Consider the following 15606-nt stretch of genomic DNA (forward strand, 5'->3'; position numbering starts at 1 on the left):
TTGAATCCATTGATTTTAATGTGGATGTTGCACAGCAAGGATGTAGAAAACAAAAGTGTTTATGAAAGTGATGCTCAGTTAACACTGAAACGTTTGCTGCAGCAAACTCTGACACTCAAGCATCCAGTGACCAATGAGAAGTTCACAGAGGCAGGTCCAGTTACATCAATCCAGTTAACTGTATTCTGTCTTTATTTCAGACTGACCCGGTACTTTCTCAACCCAAATACACAGATCTTGTGCATTCCTACGTCAAACGCCCATCAGAGCTGTTTCTAGTGCGTATAAGCTCCCAAAAGCTTTATGTGATTACATGCTGTGAGAGTTTTTCTTATTAGTGTAAGTGTTAACAAGAGGGTAGAATGTGTGCCAGGACTAGACATAATCTGACATGAAAATTTGCCTCCATGAGGCGTGTGTGTGTGTGTGTGATCTCAGCTCTGCATAAATAGGTGAAAGTTTGTCCGTGTGAACTCCTGGTGAATGGTGTCTATGAGTGAGTCTGAGTCTGCGGTTCTCTCTGCTGAACCGTTTCCTTGAGGGGGGGTGCTGTGCTCTGGTGTGTAAGTAAATGAATAGGAACTCCTGTAGATTAGCCCATCCAATCGGATCAGACATAAAGGCACTGTGATTGGTTGTCTCATCCATCTCCACTCGCCACTCATTATGGATACATCAGGAACGACACACAGCAGAGACCTGGAGGACCTGAGATAATGAAGTATTAGATTTACAATCATATTTACATGGTTATGTTGCTCAAATAGCCTTATTTTCTAGTGTGCAACAAGCTTTTTCAGCAAAGAACCTATTAGCAGGTAGCATTGGCTATTATTGTAATTCAGTGCAATTGTCAAACTTTGCCTTTAATTCATAAAATCGTGGCATTAAATGTTGCATGCCCTGCAAAAATGAATATCTTCCACTGTATTATTGTTTTCTGATACAAATATCTAACATTCTTTAATCAGAATGCATTTGCTTGAGATGTAAAATGTAACCTTGCAAAAATGTTAAAAAATTGAGTTTATGCTGAAAACTAAGCAAGCCAAAGGCGACAGTGGCAACGAACCAAAACTCCATCTGTGAGAGAAACAGAGAAGAAAAAACCTTGGGAGAAACCAGGCTCAGTCAGGGGGGTCAGTTCTCCTCTGGCCAGACGAAACCAGCATGGCGTGGTTTAATTCCAGGCAGCAACACAGGCGCAGAGGACTTGTCTGGTTCTCGTGGTCTTGTGCTGATGGTCGTTGAGGTGATGAGGTCTTCGCAGGGGATCTGTCTCTGGGGTTCATCTCCGCTGACAGTGTGTTGTAGTGTGCTAATACAACTCATTGTGTTCACCTTAGACATTTACATTTAAAGAACATATTGCCGTATTATGTTAAATTTATTACTTACATTTTCTTTACTTAGTCTTAAAAGTCAGCTTCATTAAACCCTGTTTTAGAAATTAGTATTGATATAACTGATGTGCGGTTGCAGTGACTTATTATTGTCATTCAGTGCAATTGTCAAACTTTGACTCGAGGATTAATCTGATAAATGTTTACATCCTGTACTTAAGATGACAGAATTACATCTCACTCATTTGCAGTAATTTCGGCTGCAGATTACAATTGACCTTCCTGACATCTGACACTCGACTACAGCTCTAAGAACCCCCTAAAAGGACCTGAGAGAGATCAGATCATCATTCCATTCTTGTCTGCTAAGACAGGAATGTCGCACCATGGCATCCCTGGAGCCTTGGGAAAATGGTTACAACAGACTAAAATTATTGCACAGGGAAACGGTTTAGTAAGAGTAGAAAGTTGGTTTTGTGTCTTGCAGTGCAGGAAGTCATAATCTGAAAAGGGTAGCTTTTAAACCAAACATACACAAAGCATGTCATATTCTAACTCAAATAGCATAAGTTTTCTTTTTAATGCGTTTAAACTGTTGAACTGTTGTACTTGTTACACCGTAAGAAGAATCCAGACCAGATGATGGATCAGCACCTAGAGACAACCTCTATAGCCCTGAATGTTAGCGGAGACCATATCAACTAGAGACAGATCCCCTGTGAAGACCTTGTCAACAAGACCAACTAGACCATCGGCACAAGACCACGAGAAGACCCCTGCACCTGTGTTGCAGCCTGGAATTAAACCACGCCATACTGGTTTCGTCTGAGCCTGGCTTCTCCCAAAGTTTTTTTCTCCATTTCTGTCACTGATGGAGTTTTAGATCCTTGCCACTGTCACCTTTGGCTTGCTTAGTTGGGGACACCTAATTTCTGGCAATATTATCAGCTTGATCGCACAGATACTGTTTGAAGAGAACCTAACTGAACTGGATGATAACATCACTGAATCAACAATGAGTTGACTTGAACTGAAAAATTGACTGTTTACTATTGTCCTACATTATCAACACGCTATTTTCCAGCCCAATCTCACGGCAATTCATACATATTTGGTTATATGTACGTATGTACATAAGGTGGTTAATACATACGAATTCATACGACCTCACTCGTACACATTCATATGATTTGTGCTAAATAAGTATTTTACGAGTTGCACAATTCATATGAATTTGTACGAATGACCTACACCTAACCCCGCCCCTAAACCTACCCGTCACTGGGGTCTAGACAAAAGTGAGGTTGTACAAATTAGCCACCTCATAAAATATGTACGAACTGGTCATGAGATAGCGTTGCTAGTTTCCTGTTTAACACTGTAAAACTGTTTTGACACAATCTGTATTGTATAAAGTGCTATATAAATAAAGGCGACTTGGCTTGACAGTAGCTTTTATTAGTAGTTTTATTAATAAGCTACGTTATAAATAAGCAATTTTTTTAACAATTAACAAAACAAAAATATTATTTCTATGAACTGAAAAAAATATTTGAGCTCTCCATATGATTGCTTACATAATGCAATATATTTTCAACTGAACTACATATGAAGGTGTTTTATCATTAGTTGGATTTTTGAGATCAATGTTTTTTTCACAACAGGTTTTGTTTGTATAGCTATAATTATCTACTTGGTAGGGTGTCTTGATTGTCATTTAATTTTAGCTTGCCAAACTATAAGCTTCTCATGATTTAAAGTATCTGCCTTAGCACTGCACCAAAATATGATAAATCCCAACCTGAACATTGTTTCAGCCTGCATGTTACCAAACCAGACTTTTAAGTGTGGACTGAAGTTTTCTCCGTGAAGCTCCAACATGGCCACGTGTCCTCCTCCATTCAACTAAATCACCAAGGACAAATGTTAGTGTTGTTTGGGTAAGTAACCCTAATAGTTAACATACAGCTTAAATTCATATTAAATTCAGTTTCTATTGGAGAGATGAAATTAAGAAACATAACTGCTGGCTTGATTTCTGACCTCTAGTCCAGTGATGACAGGTACAGGGCTGATGGTGGTCGGGTGACTGGTGAGATTCTCACTGAAGGTGTATTCAACCACCTCTGTTCCAATGATAGTCCAGCAGGAGCCATCATTTAGTAACACCTTATTACTTTCTTTTGGACAAGGAGAGGCCTATAAGTTTGGAATGACATGGGGGTGAGTTTTCATTTCAGATTTAACTATTGTTCATATTTAACTGTCACTGCCTATGTTCACCTGGAACTGTATGATTTTTTCATTAGACAGGCACAGGTACATGTGGTTACTGTCTCTGAACTGGAAAGCACATTTATGAAGCTGAGACACAGGCTCATCCACGTCTAGACATGCATGCTGCTTGTTCACTTTACGTATTACCTGCAAGAAAAGAAAACAGAATCAGGTAACTATTCACACAGCTGACCATTTTGTCCTTTTTACATTTAACATCCCCTTAGAGGAATAGTTCACCCTTTTTCACTGGAAGAAGCGTTATTATAGATTATGGATTAATATTTTGGCCAGAAGCAGTCTTAATTATGGATTTTTTCCCCCTCAAATATGCAGCTTTTGGCTTCATAAAACATTAATTGATACTGGAGTGGTGTGGATTATTGTGATGTTTTTATCAGCTGTTTGGACTCTCATTTTGACGGCGCCCATTCACTGCAAAGGATCCATTGGTGAGCAAGTGATGAAATGCTTAATTTCTCCAAATCTGTTCTGATGAAGAAACAAACTAATTTTGGATAGCCTGAGAGTGAGTAAATATTTAGCTAATTTGCATTTTTGAGTGAACTATTCCTTTAATAAAGTGCATCAGTGAGCATCTTCTTCTATAGCATTGTTTGCAAAAAAAAAAAAAAAGTCTTCCGAAATCTGATACGAGCAAACTTAAAATAGCCGTTAAAAAAAAAAAATTTAAAAAAAAAATTCATGGCCCTTCTATCATGCACCACTGCACCTGGTCCCCCGCAGCACCTGTGTGCTGCACAATATGCCTGACTGTTCACACTCCTCTGACACTGCTGCACGGCGCTCAGAAATCCTGCTGCATGAGGGCTTCAAATACACGCTTGCAAACCAAAACAAACCAGTCAGCAAATTCAAACTAAAACAACATTGTGAAGGTCTATTCTGTTTGCTAGACTGCTAAATGTGGTATTTAAACATCATCCTTGACATTTTGAACAAGTGCTTTATCAGCAAATTGTGACGCAGGTTGGTAGCAGAGCGCCTTCCAAAAAACACCACAGGGATGGAAATTAGTACAGAATAAACTTCAGAGACATGGTGAACAAATATAGATAAACTTGCAGATTCAATTCAGAAAGGTTTTTTTTTTTTTTTTTTTTTTTATAATGCATTCTGTTTGGTGTTGCTAGTGAAACAGAAATTACACATTTTACCTTAATTTAAGCTTTGATATATTTTAAAAAGATGATTTGGCTGATTGAGAATAATGTAATAGAAACAAAGTCAGTTTTATATTTGCATACTGTACCATTGGTGGCAGTGCCACTCCTGAGTCAGTGCATACCAGCTGAACCACACAGCCGTAACAGATGTAGCTGTCACACACAGTGTATTCACTATGAGTGGCTTGCATCTCCTCCACTATGAAGAAACAGAGTGAGTATTAGGCTATAGCACTGTAGGGGATGAGAAAGATAAATAGACTTCACTCAGATTTGGCCTTGAGTGCCGTATAAGGGTTAAACCCATTTATGCTATGTTTATTCCAGCTGTTGAGCACATGTTGCTGACATTTACAATTGGACCTTTTAGAATTTCTGCTGTTTTTTTTTCTTTTTCTCAGGAAAACTGATTTTACTCTCATATTGCAGTGAGGCGCTAAAGGTGTTTGTGAGAGTGGTGGTTATGGACCAATTTGGCCAGTTGTTTCTAGACTTGTTTGGGTTTCTTGTGTTTATATATCTACTGTAGTGAATGGTGAATTAGTCACTAGAGTGATGGGCCAACAGCATGCATTGGTGAACCCCCGTTAATGGAAAAACTTCCACAAAAGGAGCTTTGCACCTTAAGAGAAATATATTTTTTTTTTCTTGCACATAAATGCATAATTTGCATACAGTTATTACTAAACGAGTCCCAGTGTTAACCTTGTATGAATGTTAGGTAACACTTTACAATAAGGTTAGTTAATGCATTAACTAACAATGATCAATTTAGTTTTACAGCATTCATTAATCTTTGTTAATATTAGTTAACAAAAATGTTCATGTTAGTTGACAGTGCATTAACTAATGTTAACAAATACAACGTGAACTAAATGTATTTGTACATGCTGAAATTATTGGACTAAAATAACTACTGAAACAATTTTGTAAAACCTTTTTGTAAATTGTTACCAAATGTCACCAAAAACAGTAACCCAGGATTTAAAAATATATAGTGTGAAATCTAAAATCTGACTACCCAGGATTCATTACTAACCAGGGTGAAGTATCAGTTTTCCAGTGTGAAATGCTCATAGTTTCTAGTTTTGGTTACTTAAAAGAACATTTGTGTTTAAACATAGTTTTTTTTTTTTTTAGTTAATTGAATGATGATTAAGATAAAGAGGAATAAAGGCAGAATGACAGAGAAAAAGCACTGGATCTCAAACCTAAAGTGACAGTAAAGGCCGTCCATTGTCTCGCGCTGGCGACAAAAGCCCCGTCTTCCACTGCCAGGTAACGCGTACTGACCGTCTGTGACCGCAAGCGGTTAAACAACGATACTTTTGAGCCTGAAGAAATACACACTGCAGAAACAAACACAAACTTTTTAGAAAGTGGCAACAGATTTTTTTGAACCAATAGGCAAACAAAAGAAACACCATAATAATTTCAACCCTCAATGATACCTAAACATGCGCATTCAGACCGACAAGCAGACAGCAAACACAAATGAAGGATATACTGTGACTAATGTCAGTCTGTTCTTTTTCTTAATCTTTGTCTCATTGTCCGTCTCTCTCCCACAGAACGGTGAGGAATTCAACGCCACTTGACAGCTGCTCTCAGATGTCAAGCGCCTCTTTCTTCCCCATAGAAGCTCTCTGTGGGTCGAATAGTCAATGTCAACAGAAGATGCCCTCTTAGTGTGTGCTTAAGGATCAAAAGGTTAGAGGTCAAATGTCTGACTTCTGTGGCAATGGCTGCCAGGTGACACCAGTTAGTGGCTTGACCCCGCTTCTCATACACAAAGACACACCAACATGCTAACCCAAACTTACAGGAGTTCGGTTTCTACATCATTTGACCCTTTTATGTAAGAGCACTTAGTCAGAGTAGACGTCGTGTTTAATTTGATGAAGGATGACAAATCCCTGTTGGCTTTTGGATGACTTAAAATTGTAAAAACTTTTAAAGTACTGAATTGCACAAAAAATAAAATATGGACACACACATACACACACACACAGACTCACGGTCAGCGTTTTTCATGGACTGCCTCTTCTGTGAAGGTTTAGAGATGACTTTAATGAGTCTGCTGTTGAATGTGCCAATTTCTTGGCCTCCACTGTGAAACAGGTGCAGCAGCAGCCGAAAGTGCTTCCGTTTGTCCGTATCTGAGATATACAAGGTTTTAGCGCAAGCAAACATCTGAAATAAATAAATAAATAAATAAATAAATAAATAGACATGAATGAGTCAATTGTTAGCATTTACAAAAGTACACAAGGTTGTGGTTGGTACAGTTTTTTCTGTTTTTGAAAGAAGTTTCATATGCTCACCAAGGCTGCATTTATTTAATCAAAAATACAGTAAAACTGTAATATTGAGAAATGTTTACAATTTAAAATAACTCTTTTCTATTTGAATATCTTGTAAAATGTCATTTATTCCTGTGTTGCAAAGCTGAATTTTCACTTGAAATAGTAATCATCCATGCTGATTAATTTCTTACTGACCCCAAACTTCTGAATGGCAGTGTAATTGTCAATTATATATAAAGCTATAAAATTAACATCAAAACAGCTCAGATCATTTGTTCTTGGAAGAAATATTGTTATACATGTGAGCTTATTTTGAGATCATTTGATCGCATCTTGGTAAATCTGAGCACAGTTTGAAACATTTTTGAGATCTCATCTGAAGAGGAGAACACGTGTGTGTTTTTCCCCCTGCAACATAAATCTGAGAAGGAAATCATTTTCCCAGAATTGTTCTCCATTTAATCTCATTGCTGTTTGGGTGATATATTCAAGAGATCTTATTTGTGAGTATTATTTTCTGTGGTCAGGAAGTTTAAAGATCATTCTTCTTCATGTTCTTACATACACCTGGCTGTAACACTAGTAAAATAAACATATGATCCCATCTCCAAATCCATCTGTACACACAGCAGTCATGTTCTCTCATAAACCCTACAGACTCTTTCCTCTTTGATCGCTGGGCTTTGGCAATGTCTCACCCTCCTGTCTGTCTGCTCCTCAAAGCTCAGCTTGAAACTGTCTGTCCGTGGATCAGTGGAGCTGTCCAGACCCATGTAACCGAAAAGCCGACAACTGGACTCTCCTAGACCTGATGCTGTGTTGAATACAAATTGAGAAATTACAGTGAATTACAAGGGCAAGAATGAAGATGTTCTCTCACGGCTCACTAACCTTTAAGTTGCTCCTGTCTGAGTTTCCATCCATGTCCACTGAGATACACACAAGGAGGCGGACAGAAAAACCTATGAAAATGCACAAAACACTTATTTTTGGATATGAGACATGAAAAAAGAGCGTGTGCAATAGTTTGCAATACTTCTTGTAAATGATCCAGTAAGTGATAAAATAACTAAAAACATTGAGGAAAATATATTTAGATGCTTTAGAGGAGCTTCAAATTAAGAAACAGGAAAATAACAGTCACTGTTGTAAAATTCATCAATTATGACACAAATTTAGCTGTAAAGCAGCTCTACAGAAGACAAGAGTATCATTCAGCTCAATTTAATGTTTAGTTAAATAACTGTCAATGAGTTCATTTATGCTATACAGAAGGCAAATTCCTTAGTAAGTTCAGAGATTATTTACATTAATGCATTTAGCAGACACTTTTATCCAAAGCGACTTACAGTGCATTCAGTTTATAAATTATTATTTATTACTTTTACCAGTATGTGTGTTCCCTGGGAATTGAACCCACAACCTTTTACGCTGCTAATGCAATGCTCTACCACTGAGCCACAGGAACTATTTATTTCAGTGTTGCAAATTTAATGTCATTATGCAGTTGAATTTAGTTTTTTGGACCATGGTAGCTGGTTTCTAGCTATTCATTATTTGGTCCAAGCTGGCTGACCAGTTGGTGGAGACCTGGTTGGGTAGTTCATCTTTGTTAAGCTGTTTAGACCTGGTAGCAAACCATCTGGTAACAAACCAGCTTCCCTGTTCCAAAAAAACAGTTTAAGCTGGTATGATGTGGTTTTTCCAGCAAGATTCAGCCTTATTCTTATCAGTTTACATTTTTCAACAAATTCTGTATGTATATATGCTTGTATTTTTCACTGTTGGAAATGTAAATGCATAGATAAAAATCATTTTTACCTCTTCTCATTGCCGTAAGACTTCTGAGCTACTTTGGCATGTAAGATGATCACTGATTGGTCAGGACTGAATTGAAGGTATTGCCTCACTGAATCTCTGGTTACTTTTGGCAATGGGGAGAAATTCTGATCCTCCCTGTGATGCACAAAAATATTTATTTTAAACTTAGTGTTACAAAATGGTAAAAGGGTGGTAAATCAAAATGCATCCTCTCCAAACTCATGCAGTTTACCCTTTCAAGTAAACAAACTGTGCATTTCTCAAAGATTCAATCATGGAATACATCCTTTCCAGTTTCGATATAAATATTGGTATTATTTCATAAAGCAGGGGCATTATCAGCCTGTGGTGGTCCTACAGCACTTTCTGACATTAACCATAGAAACAAGCAGCATTTATGATTCACTAATAGATATGAGTTATGATAATAGATATTCTGAATTCTGTGTGTAATTTGATTGTGTAGACTGCAGCAGAGATGAAGAAGACAGTAACTTTCCAGTTATTAAAAAAAAGACCTTTTATAGAGCTAGAAAATGTGATGCATTTAGGGCAATATATTTCAAAATAAATCCTTTTTATCCCAATTTCCTTTTTAAATCCTTTTAGGATTGGAATGACATACTGGTGAGTAAATAATGACAGGATTTAATTTTTTTGGGTCAAGCACAACTCTCTATTCATCAAAGAATCCTGAAAACAAAAAAAGTACCACATTTTAGTAAGCAGCACAATTGTATCATCAAACACTGATGATAAGAAGAAATGTTTTTTGAACAGAAAGCCATATCAGAATGATTTCTGAAGGATCATGTGAAACTGAAGACTGGAGTAATGATGCTAAAAATACTGCTTTGACATCACAGGAATAAATGATATTACTGTATTTTTGATCAAGTAATAGCAGCCTTAATAAACATGAAACACGTCTTTCAAACTTATTAACCCAACTCAATACTTTGAACCTAATATGATCAGTTTGCAGTTTCTCATTTTCAATGTTTCACTTTTAAATGGCTAATTTTATTACTTACTCAATTCTAAACAGCTTGGGAGTTATAATTCCTCTTATTAAGACCCCAAGGATATACATTTCCCAGCAGAGTGAAGTGCTTTAATTGAAACTCGCGTCGTTCCCCAGGCTTAGGATGTTTCAGTGAGTCTGCCTGGTTTTTATTTGAGGCCTTCCCAGGAGGATACAGGGTCAAAGGGGCACTGATGTTATTTCCCACTTTGAGCACATTAGGATGAAGGTCAAATTAGATCCCTCTGTTTGCCTTTTTTTTTTTAATTATTGCACACAATACTTTTAATACATTGTATGGCTAGTTGACATGAAGAAATCATGCAGTTTAACATGCTGTACTTTAAAACTATTTTAATATTCCATTATCATACTTAAAGGACGATCTAAAATTCACTTTCCTTTCATATAAACTGCACTCCAGTAAGATCTGAAAGAGTTTAATGCCTACTATCTTTATTACAGCCATATTAATATGTCATAGGAAGCCTATAAAGAAACTAGCATCACTGTAAATGAAATTCAGACTGAAGTCAGCTCTGTGTTCACTGGCACTTCAAGAGCTCGCGCATCAATCGTGGACTAAAGCAGAACCGCAAGGAATTTCTGTAGCTCACTGAAAGAAAGCGTTAATGTTCTCTCTCCTGCTGCAACCCCCCCAGAGAAATCCTGCCTGCTCTTCCCATTTCGGACGGGGGTGGGATCTACATTTTAAACGTGCTCTGTAGACCTAATACCTGGCCAATGTCTTGACTGTTCACTCTATACTTGAATAATCGCCTGGAGAGGTTACTACTCGCCTTAATGAACTGTTTGAATCTTTTAAGGTTTTCTTAACCACTACCGCGTCATTTTGTCGTATTTTTGGATACCGTTGCCCACTTCTACTGGAGAGCTTCTACCTGTGTGATTACCTGAGGTGAGTGAAGCACGCGTCTGATGTGTACAGGTTAGACACTTCTGTCGAGTCCACAATGTCCAAGCCTGGAGAATTAAGAGGAAAAAATACATCGTTGCTTGCGATTTAATTATTTTATAATTTAGTTGGAACTGGAACAAAAATGAAACTGTTTAACGACCTGGACAGTGACCTTCTAAAAAAAAAAATGTAAATAGCAGCTAATGTGCGATTGTTAAACTACTGATTGTGAGAAACATGGTAAATGTGCTTAGTTGAGCATTTTCATGCCATTTTTAAACGATGTTTTCAGGCGCCCTCAATAATAAAAAACCAAACGTACTTTTTATTACAAACAGGCTACTGCACATTGAATAATATAGGCTACGTTATTCAAAATATATTTTTTACAAATTATTTATAATGCAATTTTTTTTTTTTTGGTTATAAAATGCAATATAAAATGCATGGTCTCTCAAATAATCAGTTAATTGTTTTTATATAGGGGCCAATTACAAGTATGATGACATACATTTGGAGATGTCTGTTACGAGATTTAATTAAAATACTTTTTTATTAGGCAAAAAATTAATATGTAAGGCTATATGTATGCTATTTTTAAATGTTATTCTCTGTGACGTTTAAAATAATGTTGTGAGCACACCACGTGGTCTTTTTATACCCGCGAAAAGTGCATTTGTTTAAAATTGCATATTGACATACTATTTCTGCGCTATGTATGGTGCACAGTATGTAATTTTTCTGTATCCTTAAAATATCATAGTATGTAGCATAGAACCAAAGCACACTGTGTAAAACTGTCACCCATAATGCAGTGCTCCCAAAATGGCTTTCCTTTTTAAGTATGGTAAATGAAGCACAAACTGTGCAATTTTTACATTTTATTTATTTATTTTTTATTTTTTGGTCAGAAAGCAAATATATCCCATTATAAGCAAATATAAAGCCACAATATCATTTGACAATACAGCATATCTACTAATGTTTGCAAGTTATTCTTGCTATAGAAGCAATTCTCATATAAATGTTTTTTTTTTTTTTTTTTTTTTTTTTTTTTTTTGCATTCTATTAAAGCATCTCTGACGGTACACAGTATATACTGCGAGGTAAAGAGTACACTACTTATTATTCCATTCCAAACACAGCCAAAAGCTGAACTAAACTAAATATAAATCAGCATGTAATAGATTAGCTGTGTCTCAAAACCTAGTGAGCTTCCAACCTAAACAGCATTTTTGGGCACCATGCTTTCCACAGTGCTGTCTAGATAGGCATCTCACTAGGTTTTGTGACACAGCCACATGCTTTAGGTGCGCAGTGGTTGGCTGGAGGCGAAACCGCTATAGGTAGCAAGGGTCACATCTGCTTTCAATCCCACTTTAACAAGAAGCTGCTGTTAGTTAATCTTAACTGTGCTCCGAAGCTGTCAATCAGTCAGCTGCCAAAGAAATGACGCTTGTCATTTTCCTCCATTTCCCTCCTCTAACGCTCCTGTCTTCTCTCTCGCTCCCTCACACTGGGTTTTTCTTTGGTCTGTCTGTACCCCATGTCAAGCTGAGAGAAATGTTTACACTGCGGGGCTTTACCCCATGGAGATCCCTTTGGGCGAGAACTGGGATCCGGAAAGCTTAAACAGTCTTCTAAGATATATATACAGCATGCTGGAAGAAATGTGCAGTCGGTCTTCTGTTTTACTGCCAGTCACCTTTTCTCACTCTTCTACTTTACTCTGGAAGGATATGGTTTCTCTTGGTTTAGTTGTAATTTTTATTCATCCATACTATTCATTATGATCATTCCTCACTGTATCTAATTTTACATTTTACCATCTATTTTTTTACCTAATTGTTAATGCTCAGAGATTGATGAAACCTGTGATGAACAAGCTAATATTTTACACCAAAGCCGAAAATAAAAAATCTACTTTGCTTAAAGAATATGAGAAAGCTTATTTAGCACTGTTTTATTAGCCCTTTGCATTTCATGCTGATTAATGTTTTTTAAATTGTAATGGTAGTTTTTGTTGTAATGCCTTTAATTAATGCTGATTAATGATTTAAGCTGGGAATCAGATATTTATTTAAATGAAAATTTAGGATTTTTCTTATTTATTTTTAATAAATATCTACAAATACTATATAATAAATATTATATAATATAAATGACATATACATATTCTCTTATTTGACTTATTTTATATTTTAACTGCTTAATTGTCAGGTAAATGTTGGAATATTGCAAATTTTAAAGATCATAAACCAGAAATATTCAAAATGTGATTTTTTTTAAAGAATGCCCAGTGTTGTTACCATGGTTCTCTTTTATTAATTGTATTTCTTTTTGATAAATGAAATACAAATATTATATAATAAATATTACATGGTATAAAACATTTTTATTATTATTTATTTTAATGATTAACTAAAAATTGTCAGGAGAGTGATGGCACATTGCAAATCATAAAGATCACTAAATAGACTTTCTAATATATATATATATATAATGCCTTTTATTTATTTTTCACTCAATCGTAGTTATGGTTGTTTACCATTTATGTTCACCATTGTCAACATGGTTATTATTTTTATTTATTTTTAATTAATGAATAAAATATTATGTAATAAATATTAATATGAATTCATATTATATAACATAAAAATACATTTAATTTATTTAGTTTACAAGAAAAAACACAATTGTTAGCATGGTTATCTTTTATTAGTTTTTTTCGTTTTTAATAAATAAAAAACATATTACATTATAAATATGATATAATATAAATGAAAAATTTAATTTAACTTACCATATTTAATACCATATTTCTCGTACTGACCTGTTTCTCTATCTCCTTTCCTTTGGTCCTGCATGGTGCTCAGGTATACATCAGCCCCTTTAAAAAATCTTAAACTCTTCTATAGTGCCAGACACTTCACTGTTGTTCATGCCAACTGGTTTTACTTTATTCTGTCCTTTTGCAGTTGTGTAACTGTCAGAGCTCTGTTGTAAGAAGATGTCTCCATCTCCATTTCCAGTAACTGTGTTATCAGCCTCATAGGAGTATTTGAAAATCTATATGTGTGTTTGTTTTCAGAGATAGTCACCTGTACTCAGGTGCTGAATTCTCACGCCTCCCTCCATGTGGCAAGAAGTTACTGATACAAGTGTACACAGAATGAAGTGTAAAGTCCAAATAGAAGTGAATACGGGTGACATTTAGCACAAATGTTGCTTATTTTGTGGGTAAAAGATGGACACCAAACCTATCTGGCTTTTAAGTTACGACCACGAATAACAAGCAAACAGACAACTTTTATTGTACCTTTTGTGGTGTGAAATGACATGAGCATAGGTAAAGGATGACTTATGATTAATAAATGCCTGTAAACATATCAACTGCAACATGTATACAGCTGAAATAATTGAATAGCAGATAGAAAAGCAGCACAGCACTAATGTGGCTGGCTGTTTATCTGCTGAGTTCAAAGACAGTAAAAATTCATGCCAAACCATGACACACTCTTCCGTTCTGTGGCCCTCTGATAGTGATGACCCTTATCAGGCCTTTGGAGAAGCAAATCCTTTTGTGAAAGTGAGTTTGAAAGAAAAGTGACTGACAGCACGCCGTTTACACCACCAACGTCCCAGACACTGTTATTTTCCAGCAATTACTTCACACAGCATTTGAACTCGGTGCCTCTGGTGTTGTGATTGGCCCAAAAGTCTATTAACTCTTCCATGTTAATGGCCTGTTTAGAGCTGCTGCTGTGGACCATCTGTTTTATTGTGAGCTCAGACTGGAATGTATGGCTGCTTTTAAATCGCAGATTTCCCTTGACCTGCAATTTTTCTCTTTCTTTCTCTTCTCCATCTACAGCCATTGGGATTTTTGTGGCAAGATTGGGCCTTTGTCGACGAAACATGACACGTGCGTTGGTGTACATTGGTGTGCTGATAGCCATAATGGCTGTGATGGAAGCAAGGCCTAAATCAGGTTGGTTAAACCGCCGTCATAACACTAATAAATCAATCTTGCCAGTAAGGGAAATTAGACTCTACCTCAGAGTCAGTCGAGTAATTTAGTGGTGGCACAATTGTGTTGTTATTGGCAAACCAGACGATCATTGTAGATTCCTTTTATTTTTTTTTTATCTTCTAGATCTGTGGTTCTCAACTGCTTCAGATTTTACATGCAAAACTAAATCAAAATGTTATTTAAGCATGAACTATATAGGCCCAATATGCAAAATTATTAATATGAGATGGGTCCGAAAAAGAAAATTTACTTCACATTTTGAGTTTCAATTGTTTCGTGTTTTTGGCAGCCACTAATTAACCACACAAAAAGCACATAGTAATCTGCACAAATTATGTCTGTCCTTACTGGATTGGTGAACCTATATTTTAATGTATTCTGAGTCATATGTCATGTTTTCTTTTACTTTGGATAATTTTGTTTATGGTTCCCAAATGCAGTTTATCTTCCAAGTTTTACTACCAATCAATAGATGAATTTGGACCCAAATGGAGTTTGATTAGAGACCCTTTAATGTCACCAACAAAAGATGATGGAAACCTCCTCCATCTTAAAAAAATATATAAACATATCGGCTTTGCTATCCAAATTATGCATGATTATATAGTTAGTTGCATTTTATTTGCATCTGTAAGGGCTGCATGTGCAATTTCTCTTCCCTTCTTTTTTACATTTGAAAGAAGTTAATTCACCCTG

General features: G+C 36.1%; 2 protein-coding genes across 14 annotated transcripts in view; one reads left to right on the top strand and one right to left on the bottom strand.

The window, feature by feature from the left end:
• rbpjl (recombination signal binding protein for immunoglobulin kappa J region-like) lies at positions 1 to 13911 on the bottom strand. The gene is made up of 12 exons (XM_042758955.1): positions 13711 to 13911; positions 10873 to 10942; positions 8935 to 9069; positions 8005 to 8075; positions 7812 to 7927; positions 6826 to 7000; positions 6019 to 6156; positions 4894 to 5006; positions 3627 to 3767; positions 3387 to 3542; positions 3145 to 3248; positions 1 to 708 (listed from the first exon to the last, which is right to left on the bottom strand). Exons 1-12 carry the CDS (start codon positions 13742 to 13744, stop codon positions 435 to 437), a joined length of 1527 nt encoding a protein of 508 aa, XP_042614889.1. The 5' UTR covers positions 13745 to 13911; the 3' UTR covers positions 1 to 434.
• The window catches only part of LOC109052628 (matrilin-4-like), a 21195-nt gene continuing 16165 nt past the window's right edge, over positions 10577 to 15606 (top strand). For 3 of the 13 annotated variants that reach the window (XM_042758950.1, XM_042758943.1, XM_042758945.1), the window contains exons 1-2: positions 10592 to 10877; positions 14752 to 14868. In XM_042758950.1, the coding sequence (XP_042614884.1) occupies positions 14796 to 14868 (73 nt within the window). In that variant the 5' untranslated portion in view covers positions 10592 to 10877; positions 14752 to 14795. Of the gene's footprint in view, positions 10878 to 14751; positions 14869 to 15606 lie in introns of all 13 variants that reach the window. The other 10 variants (XM_042758952.1, XM_042758946.1, XM_042758953.1 and 7 more) reach the window with 9 other exon arrangements.

The sequence above is a fragment of the Cyprinus carpio genome, chromosome A6 (genome assembly GCF_018340385.1).
Source record: "Cyprinus carpio isolate SPL01 chromosome A6, ASM1834038v1, whole genome shotgun sequence".
Classification (NCBI taxonomy): Eukaryota; Metazoa; Chordata; class Actinopteri; order Cypriniformes; family Cyprinidae; genus Cyprinus; species Cyprinus carpio.

Excerpts from the sequence above, each read along its gene's own strand:
- rbpjl (XM_042758955.1), bottom strand. The coding sequence starts at position 13,744 with ATGCAGGACCAAAGGAAAGGAGATAGAGAAACAG. Across the intron at positions 3,768-4,893 it reads GAGTGGCACTGCCACCAATG|GTAATACGTAAAGTGAACAA; the intron begins GTACAGTATGCA and ends CTTTTCTTGCAG. Across the intron at positions 3,249-3,386 it reads CTGTCATCACTGGACTAGAG|TTGAATGGAGGAGGACACGT; the intron begins GTCAGAAATCAA and ends TTGGTGATTTAG.